General features: G+C 36.1%; 1 protein-coding gene across 1 annotated transcript in view; it reads left to right on the top strand.

The window, feature by feature from the left end:
• Positions 1–15,296, top strand: part of LOC122002717 (beta-hexosaminidase 1-like) — a 59,532-nt gene that overhangs the window by 11,169 nt on the left and 33,067 nt on the right. The window contains exons 7-9 of the mRNA XM_042557990.1: positions 718–734; positions 914–962; positions 6,230–6,330. Of these exons, the coding sequence (XP_042413924.1) occupies positions 718–734; positions 914–962; positions 6,230–6,330 (167 nt within the window). The remainder of the gene's footprint in view (positions 1–717; positions 735–913; positions 963–6,229; positions 6,331–15,296) is intronic.

Genomic DNA, 15,296 nt, shown 5'->3' with positions numbered 1-15,296 from the left:
AAGGTTAAATCAAGGTTCAAAATCTTGAGGTTGAAGTGGTTATTAGTATGTGTTCTTTTAACTCCTTAAGTTATGTTTTCATTTCATTATGGTTGTATCTTAAAGTTTGGATTAACTTTTCTAGTTCATGTAACAAATTGGTAACTAGTATCTATGCTTCATCTTAAAGGGAAGTGTTAGAGGAGTTGAGTAATATGATTATTGGTGTAGTAGATTTTGTCCCACATTAATATTTTGTGATTAGGATTTCTATATTGAATCCTTAATGTACATATTATTATCCCTTTCTGGCATATGCAATACAATATTTTCCTTTGACCAAAGTTTATAACATGAAAGTAGTGCAAGAATTCCACAAGATGATTCTAAAATATGGATAGTCACTATAGATTGCAAAGATGGATAGATTAAAACTAAGATATATAGGAGATGCCAGAAGTAAGTGACATATCAATGAATATGGATTCAGATTACTATTGGATCATAGCTAATTTTTTGTTACTTCCTATTAGATTGCAAGAATATTTTTTTGCCGATACATACTCATGAAACTTTCTTGCATACTCATGAAACTTTTTTGCATATTGTTCTTCTAGGCGAACATTGTTTCTCGTATTCTTATTATCATTTACTTTCAATCCCATATTTTGTTTCCTTAGCTTTTATACTGATATATTTTTTTTCTCACCTCCTGCGTGCAAATATTGTGGTTGAAAGCTTTGCAAAGAAAAGAGGTATGCTTGCTTTGCTTTTGCCATTTTCCAATTTAAACTTCTTGATACTTATTCATTCTCTCTGCAAGCTAGGAATGACATATATTATTTATTTTATTATTGTTATTTGTTGACAATATGTGCTTGCACAATTGAACTTGTAGTTAAGGATATAGAAATGACTCATTTTCCCCTTTCAGGAATCCACATTATGGCTGAAGTTGATGTCCCTGGGCACGCTGAATCCTGGTATGTGTACTACTTGAGCATCCAATATTATAACTTGTGATTTGTGATCTTAATACGTAGTACAGATTTTATAATTTCAATCCTTAGCATGAGTTTTCAAGTTATACGAGTCATAGCAGTGTGGTGTTTAGGATTTTTTAAACCATTACAGTTTGGTGGTATCACCCCATACATACTTTTCCAACAAGGAAGTGCATCAAAATCAAGTTGTTCTCTCTATATTAAATATTCTAGATACAATGTTAGTAATGATATAAACACACCCTACACCTATTGTTTACACAATTACATATGGGTTCAAAATACTCCACCCTCAAATTGATTCATAGAAACCCAACTTGTAATAAACATATGCTACTATAGACCTCAGCAATTTAGTCAATAGACCTACCTGCTGTGACTTATTGTTGGAATTAACAAAAGTGATGATGATTTCATTTGTTTTCACTTTCTCTCTAATAAAGTGACAATCAATTTCTTATGCTCTTATCAAATACTTTGATATGATTTGAGGTTATATGTGTTGCAACTTAATTGTCACTAATGTTACTAAGGCCATGATTTGGTTTTTGAGAATAAGGTTATCCCATAATAAGACATAATAAGCAAATGTAGATTGTGTGTTTGTATGGGAACTTGCCCAATTTGCATTGGAGTATCTCACAATCTCATCACAAAATAACTAGCTTTTCTTGGCGTAGTTTTCAAGGAATGTAGATTCCTCATAAATGCTACTTAATGGTCATAACATGAACTCTCTAGAAATCGATGGATCATACTAACAATAAATAAAATGTCATTTTTGTGACTTTAAGATAATTCAATTTTCCTATGATCCTATCAAGCTTCTAAATTTTCTAAGGTCACTCGGTGATTCCCCTTGTAGGATCTATGGGAATATCTACTAGTTTAGCCCCTAACACGTTAAGCCCTTCAAGCATATATTAAGTATATAATTGTATTATAAAATGTAGATATTTTTGCTTGAGCGAACAACTTATACATCCTCATAAAGTACTTGTGATTATTTAAATCTTCAAAGTGTGTTTGTTTTGTAGGAAATATTTTCTAAGTTTTTAGTGTCTGCTGCAATAGAAAATATGGTCAATGGGAAATTTCTTTTAGTCAATGGAAAACTTTCTTTTGGCCAAAAACATCATTTGAGGAAAATGACTTTTTTTGAAAATGAGCAGAAGTCATTTTCCTTTCGCACCCACAAGCCCTTCAATCTATTAATAAAGCCTTATTCTTCCTCCACTCGCTTCCCTCATCTATAAAGTCTATTAATTCAGATTGATTGGTAGATCATGTAGGATAAGATAGTTGGACTAAGTGGTTTAGCCAATTTGGACACAGGTTGTTTGGGTGTTGGTGGATTTGAGTGTGTCTATTGGTCTAGGTAAGCCTAGTTACTAGTTGAATTGGACAAGCTAGATGAGCTAGGTTGGTGTAGCCAGATACCTTGGTTGGTTAGACTTGGGAAATTAGTCTAAGTGTGTCTATCCAGTTGGGCTTGTTAGTCTAGGTGAGCCTAACAATTTAAGTGAACCTGATGATTTGGTTTGTTTGAGAGGGTTGGTTAGCTGATCGATCCAATCTGATCAGGCAATGGTTTATATGGGTTATTAATGCTTGTTGGTCTGATTTGGTCAACTCAAGTAGGGGTTCAAGAGAAGTGGTCAAGTTGGCTAGGCCGATCAGCAGTGAGTTGGCCAATCAATCGGTCCGGGTGGATTAATTGGTCATAGCAGGAGGGTCATGCATGACAAACTTAAAAGTTGCCAAATTGTCTAGGACAAGCGACAAGTTAGACAAGTTGGCTTGATCGATTGTTTTGACCAAAATTTACTAATGGACCTAGAGAGCTCAAAATGATATGAAATCGGGTCTTATGTGTTCGTCTGAACACGAATAAAATTTTTTTAGTGTAGCAATCGATTCCAGACATTATAGTGTTGATTAATACTGTCCAAATCGATTGCTATATTGTAGCAATTGATTGGGGTAGGCGTGAGCGAATGCGGAGGGGCCAAAAACAGAATTGGGTACATGATTTGGTAATTTTGAAACTTCCCTATGTGATTTGGGTATTTGGCAACTTTGACTACGTGGTTCAGTAATTTGTCGTATGAAGATTGATGGAGAATGCCATGGAAAGATAAAAATGACTAAAAGCTATTAGAGAATTAGTCTTGATCGAGATGTTAATAAAAGAAAAAAGTTCAGAACTATCTTTAAGTAGAAAACATCATGTTATTCTAAAATAGTTAATGATGAAGGGTATAAAGGATTTGAACTTTAAAAGTATAGTTGACATGACTTGGGCCTTAGACATCCGAATGCACCAAAGAAAAAGGTTCAGAGGTACATTTATGGACGCTCATAAGGAAAGGAGACTTAAAAATTCAGAGATCTGATAAGTCCACTAATAGAAAATAAGTTGAATAGAAACTCGAGAATATAGAAGATAAATGACCAATATCCTTAACTAATGAGTGTGCTTTACTGGTTATATCAACATTATTCAGACCCAGAGAGCATGATACTAGTGAAAACAATGTGTTACTAGAAGCATGTTTAGAAGTTGCTCAGTCTAGGTTTGAAGTGGACGATGTAGATGTATGCAATAGATTATTAGTAGAGGGACCTCCTTAGACCAATGAGGTAACTAGCTGAGATGATGCACTGATAGTCACCTGGAGTTATAGAAGTTAAGAGTATTCCTCAACAGAAAATGTAATTTTAGAGAACCTGACATGCTTAAGCCTGCCACAGTAGTACACTTAGGTCTCTTCTATCCTCGTGGACGACCACCTCTACCTCATCATTGGCCACCATGACTACCCTATGATTCTGTAAGAGGTGAATAAACTATCAAGGCATATTGATCTATTGCAGGATCAAAAGAGGGAGTAATAGTTGAGACACGTTATATTCACATATGCACATTGAATAAAGGAGGAATTGGAAAAATACCTAGGATCTAAGATTTCATAAACTCTAATTCATAGCGAATAATGTGAACCATGATGGTAAGTAGTCAATCTATGTGATCCCACATTTTCGAGCATTTAAAGTGATCAGATGGATATCTCTAGAAGTGACCTATGAGTGGTCATCCTCTTGTCATCCCGATGTAACTTAAATAGATTACTAATGGCATTATATGCTCATAGATCCCACCCATATAAAGAATCCTCACCTATATTCACATCTTATTATAGGAAAAACAAAAGTTCAAGATGCTTATAAGACTTGGGTCAATCAACTTCCATAGAATAGCCAGTAATTGGGCATCCATCCACTCCCACGAAGAGCGAGTGGACTTAGGGATCTCGACAACTCAAGTAGTAAGGTGTTCTAGTTGTCTTTGACCTTCAAAACCATACTTGAATTACTATGACTAAGTACAATTCCTTCATTGAATTTTCCCATCATGATGATTCCATGCCTTGACATAGTGGAACAATCCCCACAAGAGGCGTTGAAATAGTTGTAGAGGACTCTGACATGCTGAAACGTGTATTGTTGTTCACAAAAGAAGAAATTAGGCTAGCCCAAACAAAAGAAAACCAAAATGCTGGATTCATGGCTGGGATGGGCTCTAATTGCCTCTATTGTACATAGTAGGGTTAGTCTTGTCGAAACTGGGCTAGTGGTAGCATAGAAAGAAAAATATGGCTAGTTGATCGCATGATGGCAGACATTGGTAGCGGCACGTTGACATTAATTGCATGATGGTGCATGCAAGTTAGCGTGTTCTTCAAAAGGGTGAGAAAACAATCATTGGTGGGTCGACACTCACATGAACCCAACAATGTCAGCATGAAGAAATGAGACACGATTGACGACATGCACAAAAAAATTGGAAGGGTTTGTAAAAGCTGGAAGGGTTGTCAATGCTCTAAGGATGGTGCGATCGACACCTAGTGTTTCAAAGATGGGGAACTTGGTAGGGTGGCATGCAAAAGTTGGATAACTCCACAAAATGACACATTCGTAGTTGGTTTTAGGTTGAATGACATTGGAAGATTTGTAGAAGTGGATTGGAGGGCTGTTGGCGCGTAGAGATTTAGTTGATTATTAGTAGCAATGACACGATGAAGAGATAGCTTTGATAGCATGTTAAGTGGCAGTTATTTTTATGGGTCCAAAATAAAAGTCAACACAGACATCACCTCACTTGTTTGGGGTAGAAACTGACCTCATGTGATTGGCATTGGGTATTATAGGCATGTCTTGAATTGCATTAGGTAAGATCAACTTGAGAACCAATTGCCCCAAGAATGATCCAAAAAAACATACACAATTCATAATTTAAAATAACACCAAAAACAAGAAAAACATCATTGATGTTCTATCAGACATTTTCAATAACTAGTTTTCTTTAGAAAATCACATGAATTTTTCCATAATAATATACAATTATCAATGTCAAGAAATCTAGAACTGGTCCTACACAGTAAAGCATAATCATGTTGTTTTGACCTACTCCTATTAGTGATATATAGCTATTCAAGTTGCCTTTAAATAGTCGAAATCAATGTTAGTTGGGTTACTAAAAACATTCTATGTTGGTGAAATAATAGATGATAAAGTCAACTGAAGGAATATTATATGCATGTGTCACTATATAGGTTAATAGGTTAATCAACAACGCAGAGAGATTAATTACCAACAATGGTACAAATGCCTTCTCTTGCAAGAAAAATAAGGTAATACACTAAGAGAGTAAATAAATTAGGATTACACAGCCCTACCAAGGTTGTTTTGTAATGTATTTGTATACCTTGACATAGATACCATAAAATTCTGTCCTATAGATCCAAAATTGGTACCAGTACTGAAATCTTAACTTGGCCGGAATTATTTTTTATTGGTTTGAAGCCTTGAAAGCACCTTTCATAGCAAACTACCGTTTACTGAGATATCAGGTGTACATCATCTAAGTGAGAAGGTTGGGATTAAATAGAATGCTGCTCACTAATCAATTATTCTAAAATGAACCTAGTTTTTTAATCATATTGACATAATATGTTTAAAACAAGAAGTTTAAATTCATGTCACAACTAAATTGACTGAATCTAACCATAATTAAATTTCTAATTTGTGTCTAGTAAACGACTTTTGAATGGGAAGCATTATATGCTTGAACTCTAATCTACCGTTCATTGCATGTTGTATGTTATGCATAAGTTATAAGCATGTAAAGTTGTCTGCTAGTTTGTATGTATTGGCTAGTGATAGGTTTTGACTATTCCATGCAGGGGTTCTGGTTATCCTGATCTATGGCCTTCTGCTAATTGTACAGAGCCCCTGGATGTGAGCAAAAATTTTACTTTTGAAGTAATTTCTGGAATTTTGTCTGGTGAGTTATATATATATATATATATATGTTCCCTTATATTATCTCTCAACAACTGTCTGTTTTTTTTTTGAATGATCTTACTTTAAATAGCTTGAAGTTGCAACTTATTTGTATTCCAATTCCAGTTAGTGAGTACTTCTGTGTTGAAAAACCAATTTTTCACCCAATAGTCCAAATAATGCTCGGTGAACTATGGTTAGGGTGATGCTCTGAGTGAGCTCCTCTTGGTTGCAGACAATTCTATTGGCACACCTAGTTATAGGACCATGTTGACGAGATGCTAGGCAATGCTTATAGTTTGTCCTCGCATAGTATCATTGGCAAACATAGATGGTGATACACAATAAAAAGTCAGTAAGAATCTCAACAATTCATATGATTCATACTGTGACAGTTCACAATATCTCATAAATATAGTTATGGAATAATAAGTTCACAACAAACCAATGAAAGACAAAATTCCAATTGCAATAGTTGAGATGACATAGAGTAACAATAGTGATAGTAACCCCTAACGAAATGAAGGAACAGGGTTGGACAAGAAATAAGGTGAATAAAATTTACCACCTCTTAAGTGTAGCCATTTTTACATGAACACAGCTCTTTTTCATTAATCTTTGTCATTTGGCATGTATACTTAGGCTCTACACACAAAGTTGGCTGAATCAAGGGATCACCTTCGGTGTAAATCCATAACTATCTCTATAATTATCTTGCTAAATGTGATAGGCTTAATGATCATGAAATTGTAGTGTTGTTGGGACCGTTAAGGAATCTACTGGAGAGGGGTGAATTACAATTCTCCAGCAAATATAAACTTATACTCTTGCTAATGCAATAGCAAGGATGCACACGTAGATAAAACTTAGCGGAATCGATAAAGAAAGCAAGTCAATTGATACTAACACTAACAAGACGACAAACATGGTTCAGAACCCTTATTCCTTCTCCACAGCCTTTAATTCATTAGTGAGTCACTTTTGAAAGCCTATTATCTTTTTCTTATTGTGGATAACTTTAAGAGGTAGAGAAACCTTTTACAACAGCAAAGTTTACAATAAGAGCAATGCATAGAAGATTATGCTAAGAGTACAAGAGAAAGGCACAAAAGATTTAAACAATTAGTATTTTGCTAGTCTTCAAATGCTCCTCTTGGTCCTTTTATAGCCTTCAATCTTCTTCAATTTCACTTATTGTTCTGATTTTCTATTGCTGCCAATTAGTCTACTGGATCCACCATTAGTTGATTGTTCTCAATTGCTTTAGCCTGCAATTTATCAACGACTACCTCAATAGACTAGATTTCACCATTAATTGTCTAATCTCTTGTAGACACTAGGTCATCCGACCATTGCAACCCAATTTTGTCATATCAATGACCACTGGCTTTGTTGAAGCATTTTGTTCACGAGCCATCAATCCTATTTCGATTTAGTTTACTAGTCAACTGGAACCCATAATTAGTCGAGTGAAACTCACAATCACTTACATGAACTCAATTTGACAATCAACTAAATTCAATTAGTCGACTGAGCTCCGATTAAAAAAATATTGTTTGTGAGCCATCAAATGTGAGTCGACTCCTTAGTGAACTCAACTCACTAATCGACTAGAATCACCTCAAGGCTAACTCCTACACTACTACTATCATTTTGATCGAGTCTTCACCTAAGCTGAGATCTACCCTCTCTTGAGGATTCATGTCTCTCAACTCTCACAACTTACCGCGCTTGACTTCATCATCAAAATCATCTATGTTAGGTTCTCAAGTCCCTTGTACACCAAGCCTACAACTTGTTCCACGTGCCATTCTCCGCTCTTCCACTATCTAATTTTCCTTTTTTGGACTACCATTAATGTTGCACCTCGGTGCTCCTCATCTTGCAGTCCCTTAGATGCCTCAACTTTCCTTTTTCAATCTCTAGCGGACCTCGAGTCACCGAGCCAACCAATTTCATCATGCTAAGTCAAGCTCCATGAGTTTCTCTAACACCCTTCAATGCTTCTCATCTTGTGGTTCCTCGGATGCCTCATACAGCCTTTTTGGAATTCCATCGAACCTCTAAGCCATTCAACGTGTTGTCTTAGTCGCACCAAGTTCCACACTTGATCTCATTGAGTTACAATCTCCACAAGTTCCATGTGTGTTTTGCCAAGCTTCCGCAGAACTTACAAGTTCCATGTGTGTTTTGCCAAGCTCCTGCAGAATTTAACACGCATACCAAATACAAATGCAACACCTAATTTAAACTCTTTGCACAAACAAACTTAGGCTCCCCTAACATCTAATCTAATATCCTAGAGCCAGGAAGAATAAGATTCCCAACTTAAACCTTTTCTTTTTTTCTCCCTTAACACATAAAAAAGATGCACCAATAATCTCCTTTTTACGGCTTAATACATCTAAAATGATCACCAATTATTCAAAGTCCCCATATGGATTATAACATGAATATCCAAGTTATCATGATCAACCATATTAGAATATTCCTGTTCTAAACATTCTGCACTATTCTAGTTGATTGCCTATCAGGCACTAGACGACTGAATTCAAAGTGAGTCGATTAGTTACTGATGTAGAAACTTAAAAAATTCCAATTCTTTGCAGAGAGGTTTGTTTCACCTATATCTAGATGGGAAAATAGATTTTTTTTACCAAAAATGCCACATTTCTCAAGCTTGATACATTCTCAAAACTAGCTAAAAGGTTTAAATTTTCTTAAGTCATAGTTTTGACCCCATTTAACTTATATGCCAAATACATACTGAAATGCCCCCATGCATTAATTTATTTGACATCAAATATAATTAAATCCATTTCATGCTATTTACACATAACTCTAATGTTCTCTTGCTTGAAAACTACTCTAAGGTGTCAATCATCAAGCATAAAGCTTTTCATTCATTCCAAAATCTATTAGCACACCCTAGAATCCTTTAATATGCCAAACATCCTTTCTTTGGGATCCAAAATCTATTAGTCCTAATTGGGTTCAAAAAGCACCTACTAAAGGTAGCCTCTCGAGTCACCCTTCTAAGTTCAAATGCATTCCCAACATTTCCAAACTTAGATGGCTCACTTGTACTATAATCAATGCTACCCTAACACATAATGATATGTTGGCCCTTGATGATAATAGTTTGTACCCCAAACTGAACCTATGATACTTTTAAGTCCTTAGACCAATTTGTAAGCCTCTAAAGGATCCATTCTAGAAGTCTTGCCTTGACCATAAGGCTAGATTTTCTAACTCTGAACTCCTTAATGTTGAATTCTCATGCTTTCCTTGCATGTTCTTGGACCTAAACATGTGTCTATCCTTCTTGGGTTATTTTCCTAGTTTGTATCTATTGCCCTAATTTTAGGTAAAATATAATCATGATACATAGAATCAAAGTTATGGATAGACAATTGAACATATGAATTATGCATCGGTACCTTTCAAATTAGGATTTGACATTGATAGTTTGGTTTCACCTTTAGACCTCCCCTTGATTTGAGCTTCCAACTTGTCTCTATTATTTTATGGTCTTTTTCTTCTTCACTACCTCCTTTAGGCACTTATGTAGTAGTGACCTGGTGTCTTGCATAGCATGTGAAACAAATAATGTGATCTTTGTTCTTTGTTTTCTTCTTCCTACCACTTGGATTAGTAAAATAATTTAATTCACCAAGCTTATGTTTTTTTACCTTTATCTCCTCGGCTAGTCAACATTTATTTTTGGAATGTCCTCTCTCTCATTGCATCCAAAGTACATATATAATATGCTCCTTAGACTTGAACTGAGGAGCTTGAAGGATTATCTTCCGTATCACTTCTTCCAATGACTTTGAGTCATCCTTATTCCTTGAAGAGGATGAAGGTTCTCCACTTGAATCTTGCAATGAAGGTCTTCTATCCTCATTGATTACCTTAATGAATGGAGCTTGAATTTCTTCCTCTTCTTTAATTTTTTCTTGCACTTTCACTTTTTGGATTTATTTCTCTTGCTTAAGATTCCCATGATTCATTCTAAAACTCTATGGAGTTTTTGCATTTTCCAATATCATCCAAGATATTTTTGGCCATAACCAAAATCATTGAGATCATGGTCTCCATATTTCCTTCACAGAGTTCGGCTTGAAGTTTTGTCCGTTTTCTTCTCTTGATTCATTTTTCATATTCATCTCTCGGTGTTCCATACCCCCATAATATGGCAAGACATCTTCTAAAATTGATTTAAAAACTAATATTCCATCTTGTCTTTCTTCATACGGTGGAATGCGAAGAGCTATCTTCTCCATGTCTTGGCTTCCAATAGCAAATCCATTTGTTTATATAGTCTTGGCTCCTAATAGCGATTTTACTTGTTGATACTATTTATCAGGGTGGTAATTCTAGGGGTGTTAATTCGGGTGGGTCAGATGGGTTCGGGTTAGGTCGAAGCAAGAATATTATAAAAAATTCCAACCCGAATCCAAAAATCCGAAATCGTAAACCCGAACTCAGATAACGCGACCAACCCGAATAGCCCACTCAACCCAAAAAAAACCTTTTTTAAAATTATTTGTTCTATAATTCTTCACTTTTATCTCAATATTTCATTATTGTTATACTAACATTCAACTATTTATGTACATAAAATATCTTAATTTTTAAAATCAAAATTTGATTTAACCTAAAAAAAAACCTCTAAATCCTAAATCTCAGTCGACCCGAATCCAACTCGAACCTAAACCAACCCAAAAAAACTCCAATCCCCAACTCCCAACTTAAACCCAAAAACCCCCTAATCCAAACCCGATATTTTTCTGGTTGACTAGGGTCAGGTCCATTTTTGACACCCCTAGGTAATTAAACACTTTTTCCCTTAAATTGGCAGTAAAATGTGAAACACCCTCTTGGTGGCCCCTCCAAGGTGACCCCCTATCTAGAAGGGAGGTAAATCATGGGGGGCTTCGCCTAATAACAGTAGCGCATGTAAGGAGGGGTTGAGGCAACCAACGGAGCATTCCGCACCTGTTGGAAATCGACCCAGCAACACCCCTGTATAAACAACTGTGCTAGCCCGTGGGGGCGCTTTTCCCTTAAATTGATTTTATAGTTAGTGGTTAGTCCTTCCGAGTTGTTGGAACTTTTGACACTACTTTGTGGGAATCAGCTGGGGGTGAATAACAATTGACTTGCAAATACAAACTTATACTCTTGCCAATGCTTTAGCAAGGTCAAACACATAGATTAAATGCCGCAAAAACTATAAAGAAAGCAAGTCAATTAGTACCAACTGTAATATCATTCAGAATCATTGTTCCTACTCCACGACCTATAACTCGTTGGTGAATTACTCCCAAAAGTCTATTGTCTTTCTCCTTTAGAGATAACTTTTAGAGATGGAGAAACCTTTTACAACAAACTTTATAATAAGAACTTAAGAGGATTAGGATAAGAGTACAAAAGAAAGCCTCAAAAGATTTAGACATTCAGTATTTTGCTAGCCTTCCAAGTGCTCCTCTTGGCCCTCCTTTTGTGGGCTTCAAGATTCTTTAGATTTACTTATTGTTTTGTTGTTCTATCACCATCGATGAGTCGTCTGGGTCCACCATCAGTCAACTAGTTACTGATCGCTTTAGCCTACAACATGCCAATGACTATCATAGTCGATTAAAATCCACCATCAATTGGCTTGGACTCCACCATTAATCGGCTCCACCATCGATTGACCGATTTCCTTTAGACCCTAGGACATTCAATTGTTGCAACTCAGCTTTCTTGCATCAGTCGATTGAAATCCAACATCTACAAACAAAAGCACCAAACTTAATCAGTTGATTGCTTAGTCGACTAGGCTAGGCTTTGAATAAAAACATTTGGAAGTCATAGGCTCGAGTCGATTCCTTAAACGATTCAACTCATTAATCGATTGGAACCACTTTTAGTTGACTGCATACAACATCTTCTCTCATGAATACACGTCTTTCAACTCTTAAGCACGCACAAGAGGTTACCTCCACAGCTTGAGTTCGCCGCCAAGGTCGTCTCCCTTACTGTCCTCAAGTCCCTTGGATGCATTGAGTCCACGACTCAATCCATATACCATCATTGACTCTTCCCCTACATTGCTTATCTTTTTATAGTGGTTGTCAACATTGTGCCTCAATGTTTTTCATTTTGTTTTCCCTCAAATGTCTCGTATATCTAGTGGACCTCGAGCCACCAAACTAACTAACTTGACCGCACCAAGTCAAGCTCCACGAGTTGCTCCAACACACACCTTAATGCTTTTTATCCTAATCCCTCTAATGAATATGCATCCTTCTTGGAACTCCATGGACCTCTAAGCCATTAAGTATGTTTCCTTGGTTACGCCAAGTCATTATCCACACAACTTTCGTCGAGTCATGAGCTCCTTTTGTGTCTTGCCATGTTCCTACAAAACTTAATACACAAATCAAATATAAATGCAAGGCATAACTTAAACCCTTTGCTCAAACATTAAAATCCAAAGTCGAAACAGACCACTTAGAACACGATTACTACAACAAGTGTCCTAGCCATGCTTAGTTAGAACCTAACTTTTATAAACCCACAACATTTGTAAGGTAATTTGATTACAAGTTAAGTATTAGCAAATACCAAAACCCCACATTTTATAATATCCCTAAAAATTAGTGACTAACTGTTAGGCATTAGTGGAACCTCACACAATCAAGAAAAGTGTGAATCATATTAATTGGAAATTGATTAATATATAAAATCACAACACTTTTGTAGGCTTAATATCAACTAAACAAATATCCTTAATTAGGAAACACAATTATGGTTTGAAGTATGGGACCATGTAGATCAACTCTAGCGAAATTTATCATTCCACTTGTCAACCAGCATATGAAATGCTTAGCACTAGCAAGAAGAGAGGAATAAGCTATTATCCTTTTAAGCTATTTTAAAGCATGGCAAAGTTGTAGCCATGCTTTAAAATTTTAAACTATCAGGCGGCACAAGCGAAATTTGTTGTTTCGCCCGTTGCTTGCGCCGCCATCCTACGGTGACCTCTACGAGGTCATGAAGGCTACCGCGATCCCATGGTGACCTCCGATCGCTCTCAAGGGCGCTTGATCTTGCAATTTTTTTTAAAAAAATATTTTATTTTTTAATATTTAGGTTAAAAATTTTATTTTAAAAATATTTTTAATTAATATATTTTATATTTAAAAAATACTAAAATCATATCGACATGACAAGATACCGAAATTGTATCGTTCTGGTCTGATATGACTAGAAATTATAAATGACATAACGAGTGCTTTGGCAGTTATTACTATAGTCGATAACGCATGGGAACTGTAGTTGGTCATGTATGACAATTGCGGGTCAGGAAGGGAAGACAAAGGATACTTTAAAAAGAGGGAAAAAAATAATACTTTAATTAGGAAATCCTAATTAAATTGACTAATTGATCCTTAACCTTATAAAAACACACTAATTCTAATTAAATACTCTTCTATATAACTTGCTTTAGTTTTAAATAGATCAAAAGAAATCCAAATCGAGTTCGGTTTAAATCCACTTAATCTTAATCATCATATCTACTTGATTAGATTTATTTGACCTTGAACCAAATTCCACTCGACTATAAAACTCAAAATATTTATTTCATTTATCTTAGTTACATATCTAAAAACTTTTAAAAAATAATTTGAAATACACAAATTTAGGGGGCGTTTGGTTTAGGGGAATAAGAGTAGGGAATGAGAATAACAATCATTAATTGTCATTGTTGATGTTTGGATTATAAGAATAGAAATACAAATAAGGGAATGAATCCTTATTATTGGGTAATGACTCATTCTACGCCTCTCCCCTGATGTCAGATATCTATTTTTTTTTTTCAAAAAAATATCAAAAAAAAAAAAAAACCGAAAAAACACTCTCTTCCCTCTTTTTTTTCTCATCACACTTTCTCTCTCATCATACTTTCCCTCTCCTCAATCTCTCACATCACACTCTCTTTTCTCTTTCTTCTCATCACACTTTCTCTCTCATCATGCTTTCTATCTCATCACACATTCTCTCTCCTCAATCTCTCCCATCACACTCTCCCTTTTTTTCTCAACACACTTTCTCTCTCATCATGCTTTCTCTCTCATCATACTCTCCCATCATATTCACTTTCCTATTTTTTCTCATCTCACTTTCTCTCTTATCATACTCTCTCTCATCATACTTTCTCTCTCCTTTTTTTTTTCTCATTACACTTTCTCTCTCTTCATCATCTCATCATATTTTCTCTCATGTTCTATCATCATGCTCTCCCATCACACTCTTTTTCCTCATTTTCTCTCATCGCACTTTCTCTCTCTCCATTTTTTCCCATCACACTTTCTCTCTCATCATACTTTCTCTCTCATCATTCTCTGTAATACCCCGGTTCTGAGATTCTGGTTAAGTATGACTTAAAAGGTTAGATGGTACTATCCATATCACCAAGGTGCACCTTCCTTTTCGGAAGCCCAAACTCAAAGTTGCTGCTTCTGGACTGAGATGGGTGACCTCCTTTTTCAGTGCGTGAGGACATTGATCTGATTAGGTAATCTTGTGTCGGTTCGGTCCGGGGGCAAGCATCCACCGAAGTGCGCCTGTACACAGGAGCCACCTAGCGAGGAGATTCGGGATTTGTTTCGTGTGATTTGTGGTTACACAACGAGGGCTGTCTTTAAGTGGGGTGATTATAATACCCAGTTCCGAGACGGTTAAGTATGACTTAAAAGGTTAGATGGTACTATCCATATCACCAAGGTGCCTTCCTTTTGAAGCCCAACTAAGAACTCAGTTAAGCGTGCTTGGCTGAGAAATGAGATGGGTGACCTGAAGTTTTCCGGGTGCGTGCAGTGAGGAGACAAAGCAACAAAGGACCTTCGGTGATTTGGAAGTTGGACAATTATGGTAGCTCTGGTCTGGGGCCGCCCGGGCTGGGGCGTTACATTC

The sequence above is a fragment of the Zingiber officinale genome, chromosome 7A (genome assembly GCF_018446385.1).
Source record: "Zingiber officinale cultivar Zhangliang chromosome 7A, Zo_v1.1, whole genome shotgun sequence".
Taxonomy (NCBI): domain Eukaryota; kingdom Viridiplantae; phylum Streptophyta; class Magnoliopsida; order Zingiberales; family Zingiberaceae; genus Zingiber; species Zingiber officinale.
Note: the sequence above shows the minus strand (reverse complement) of the source record. Positions and strands in the feature narration are given on the sequence as shown.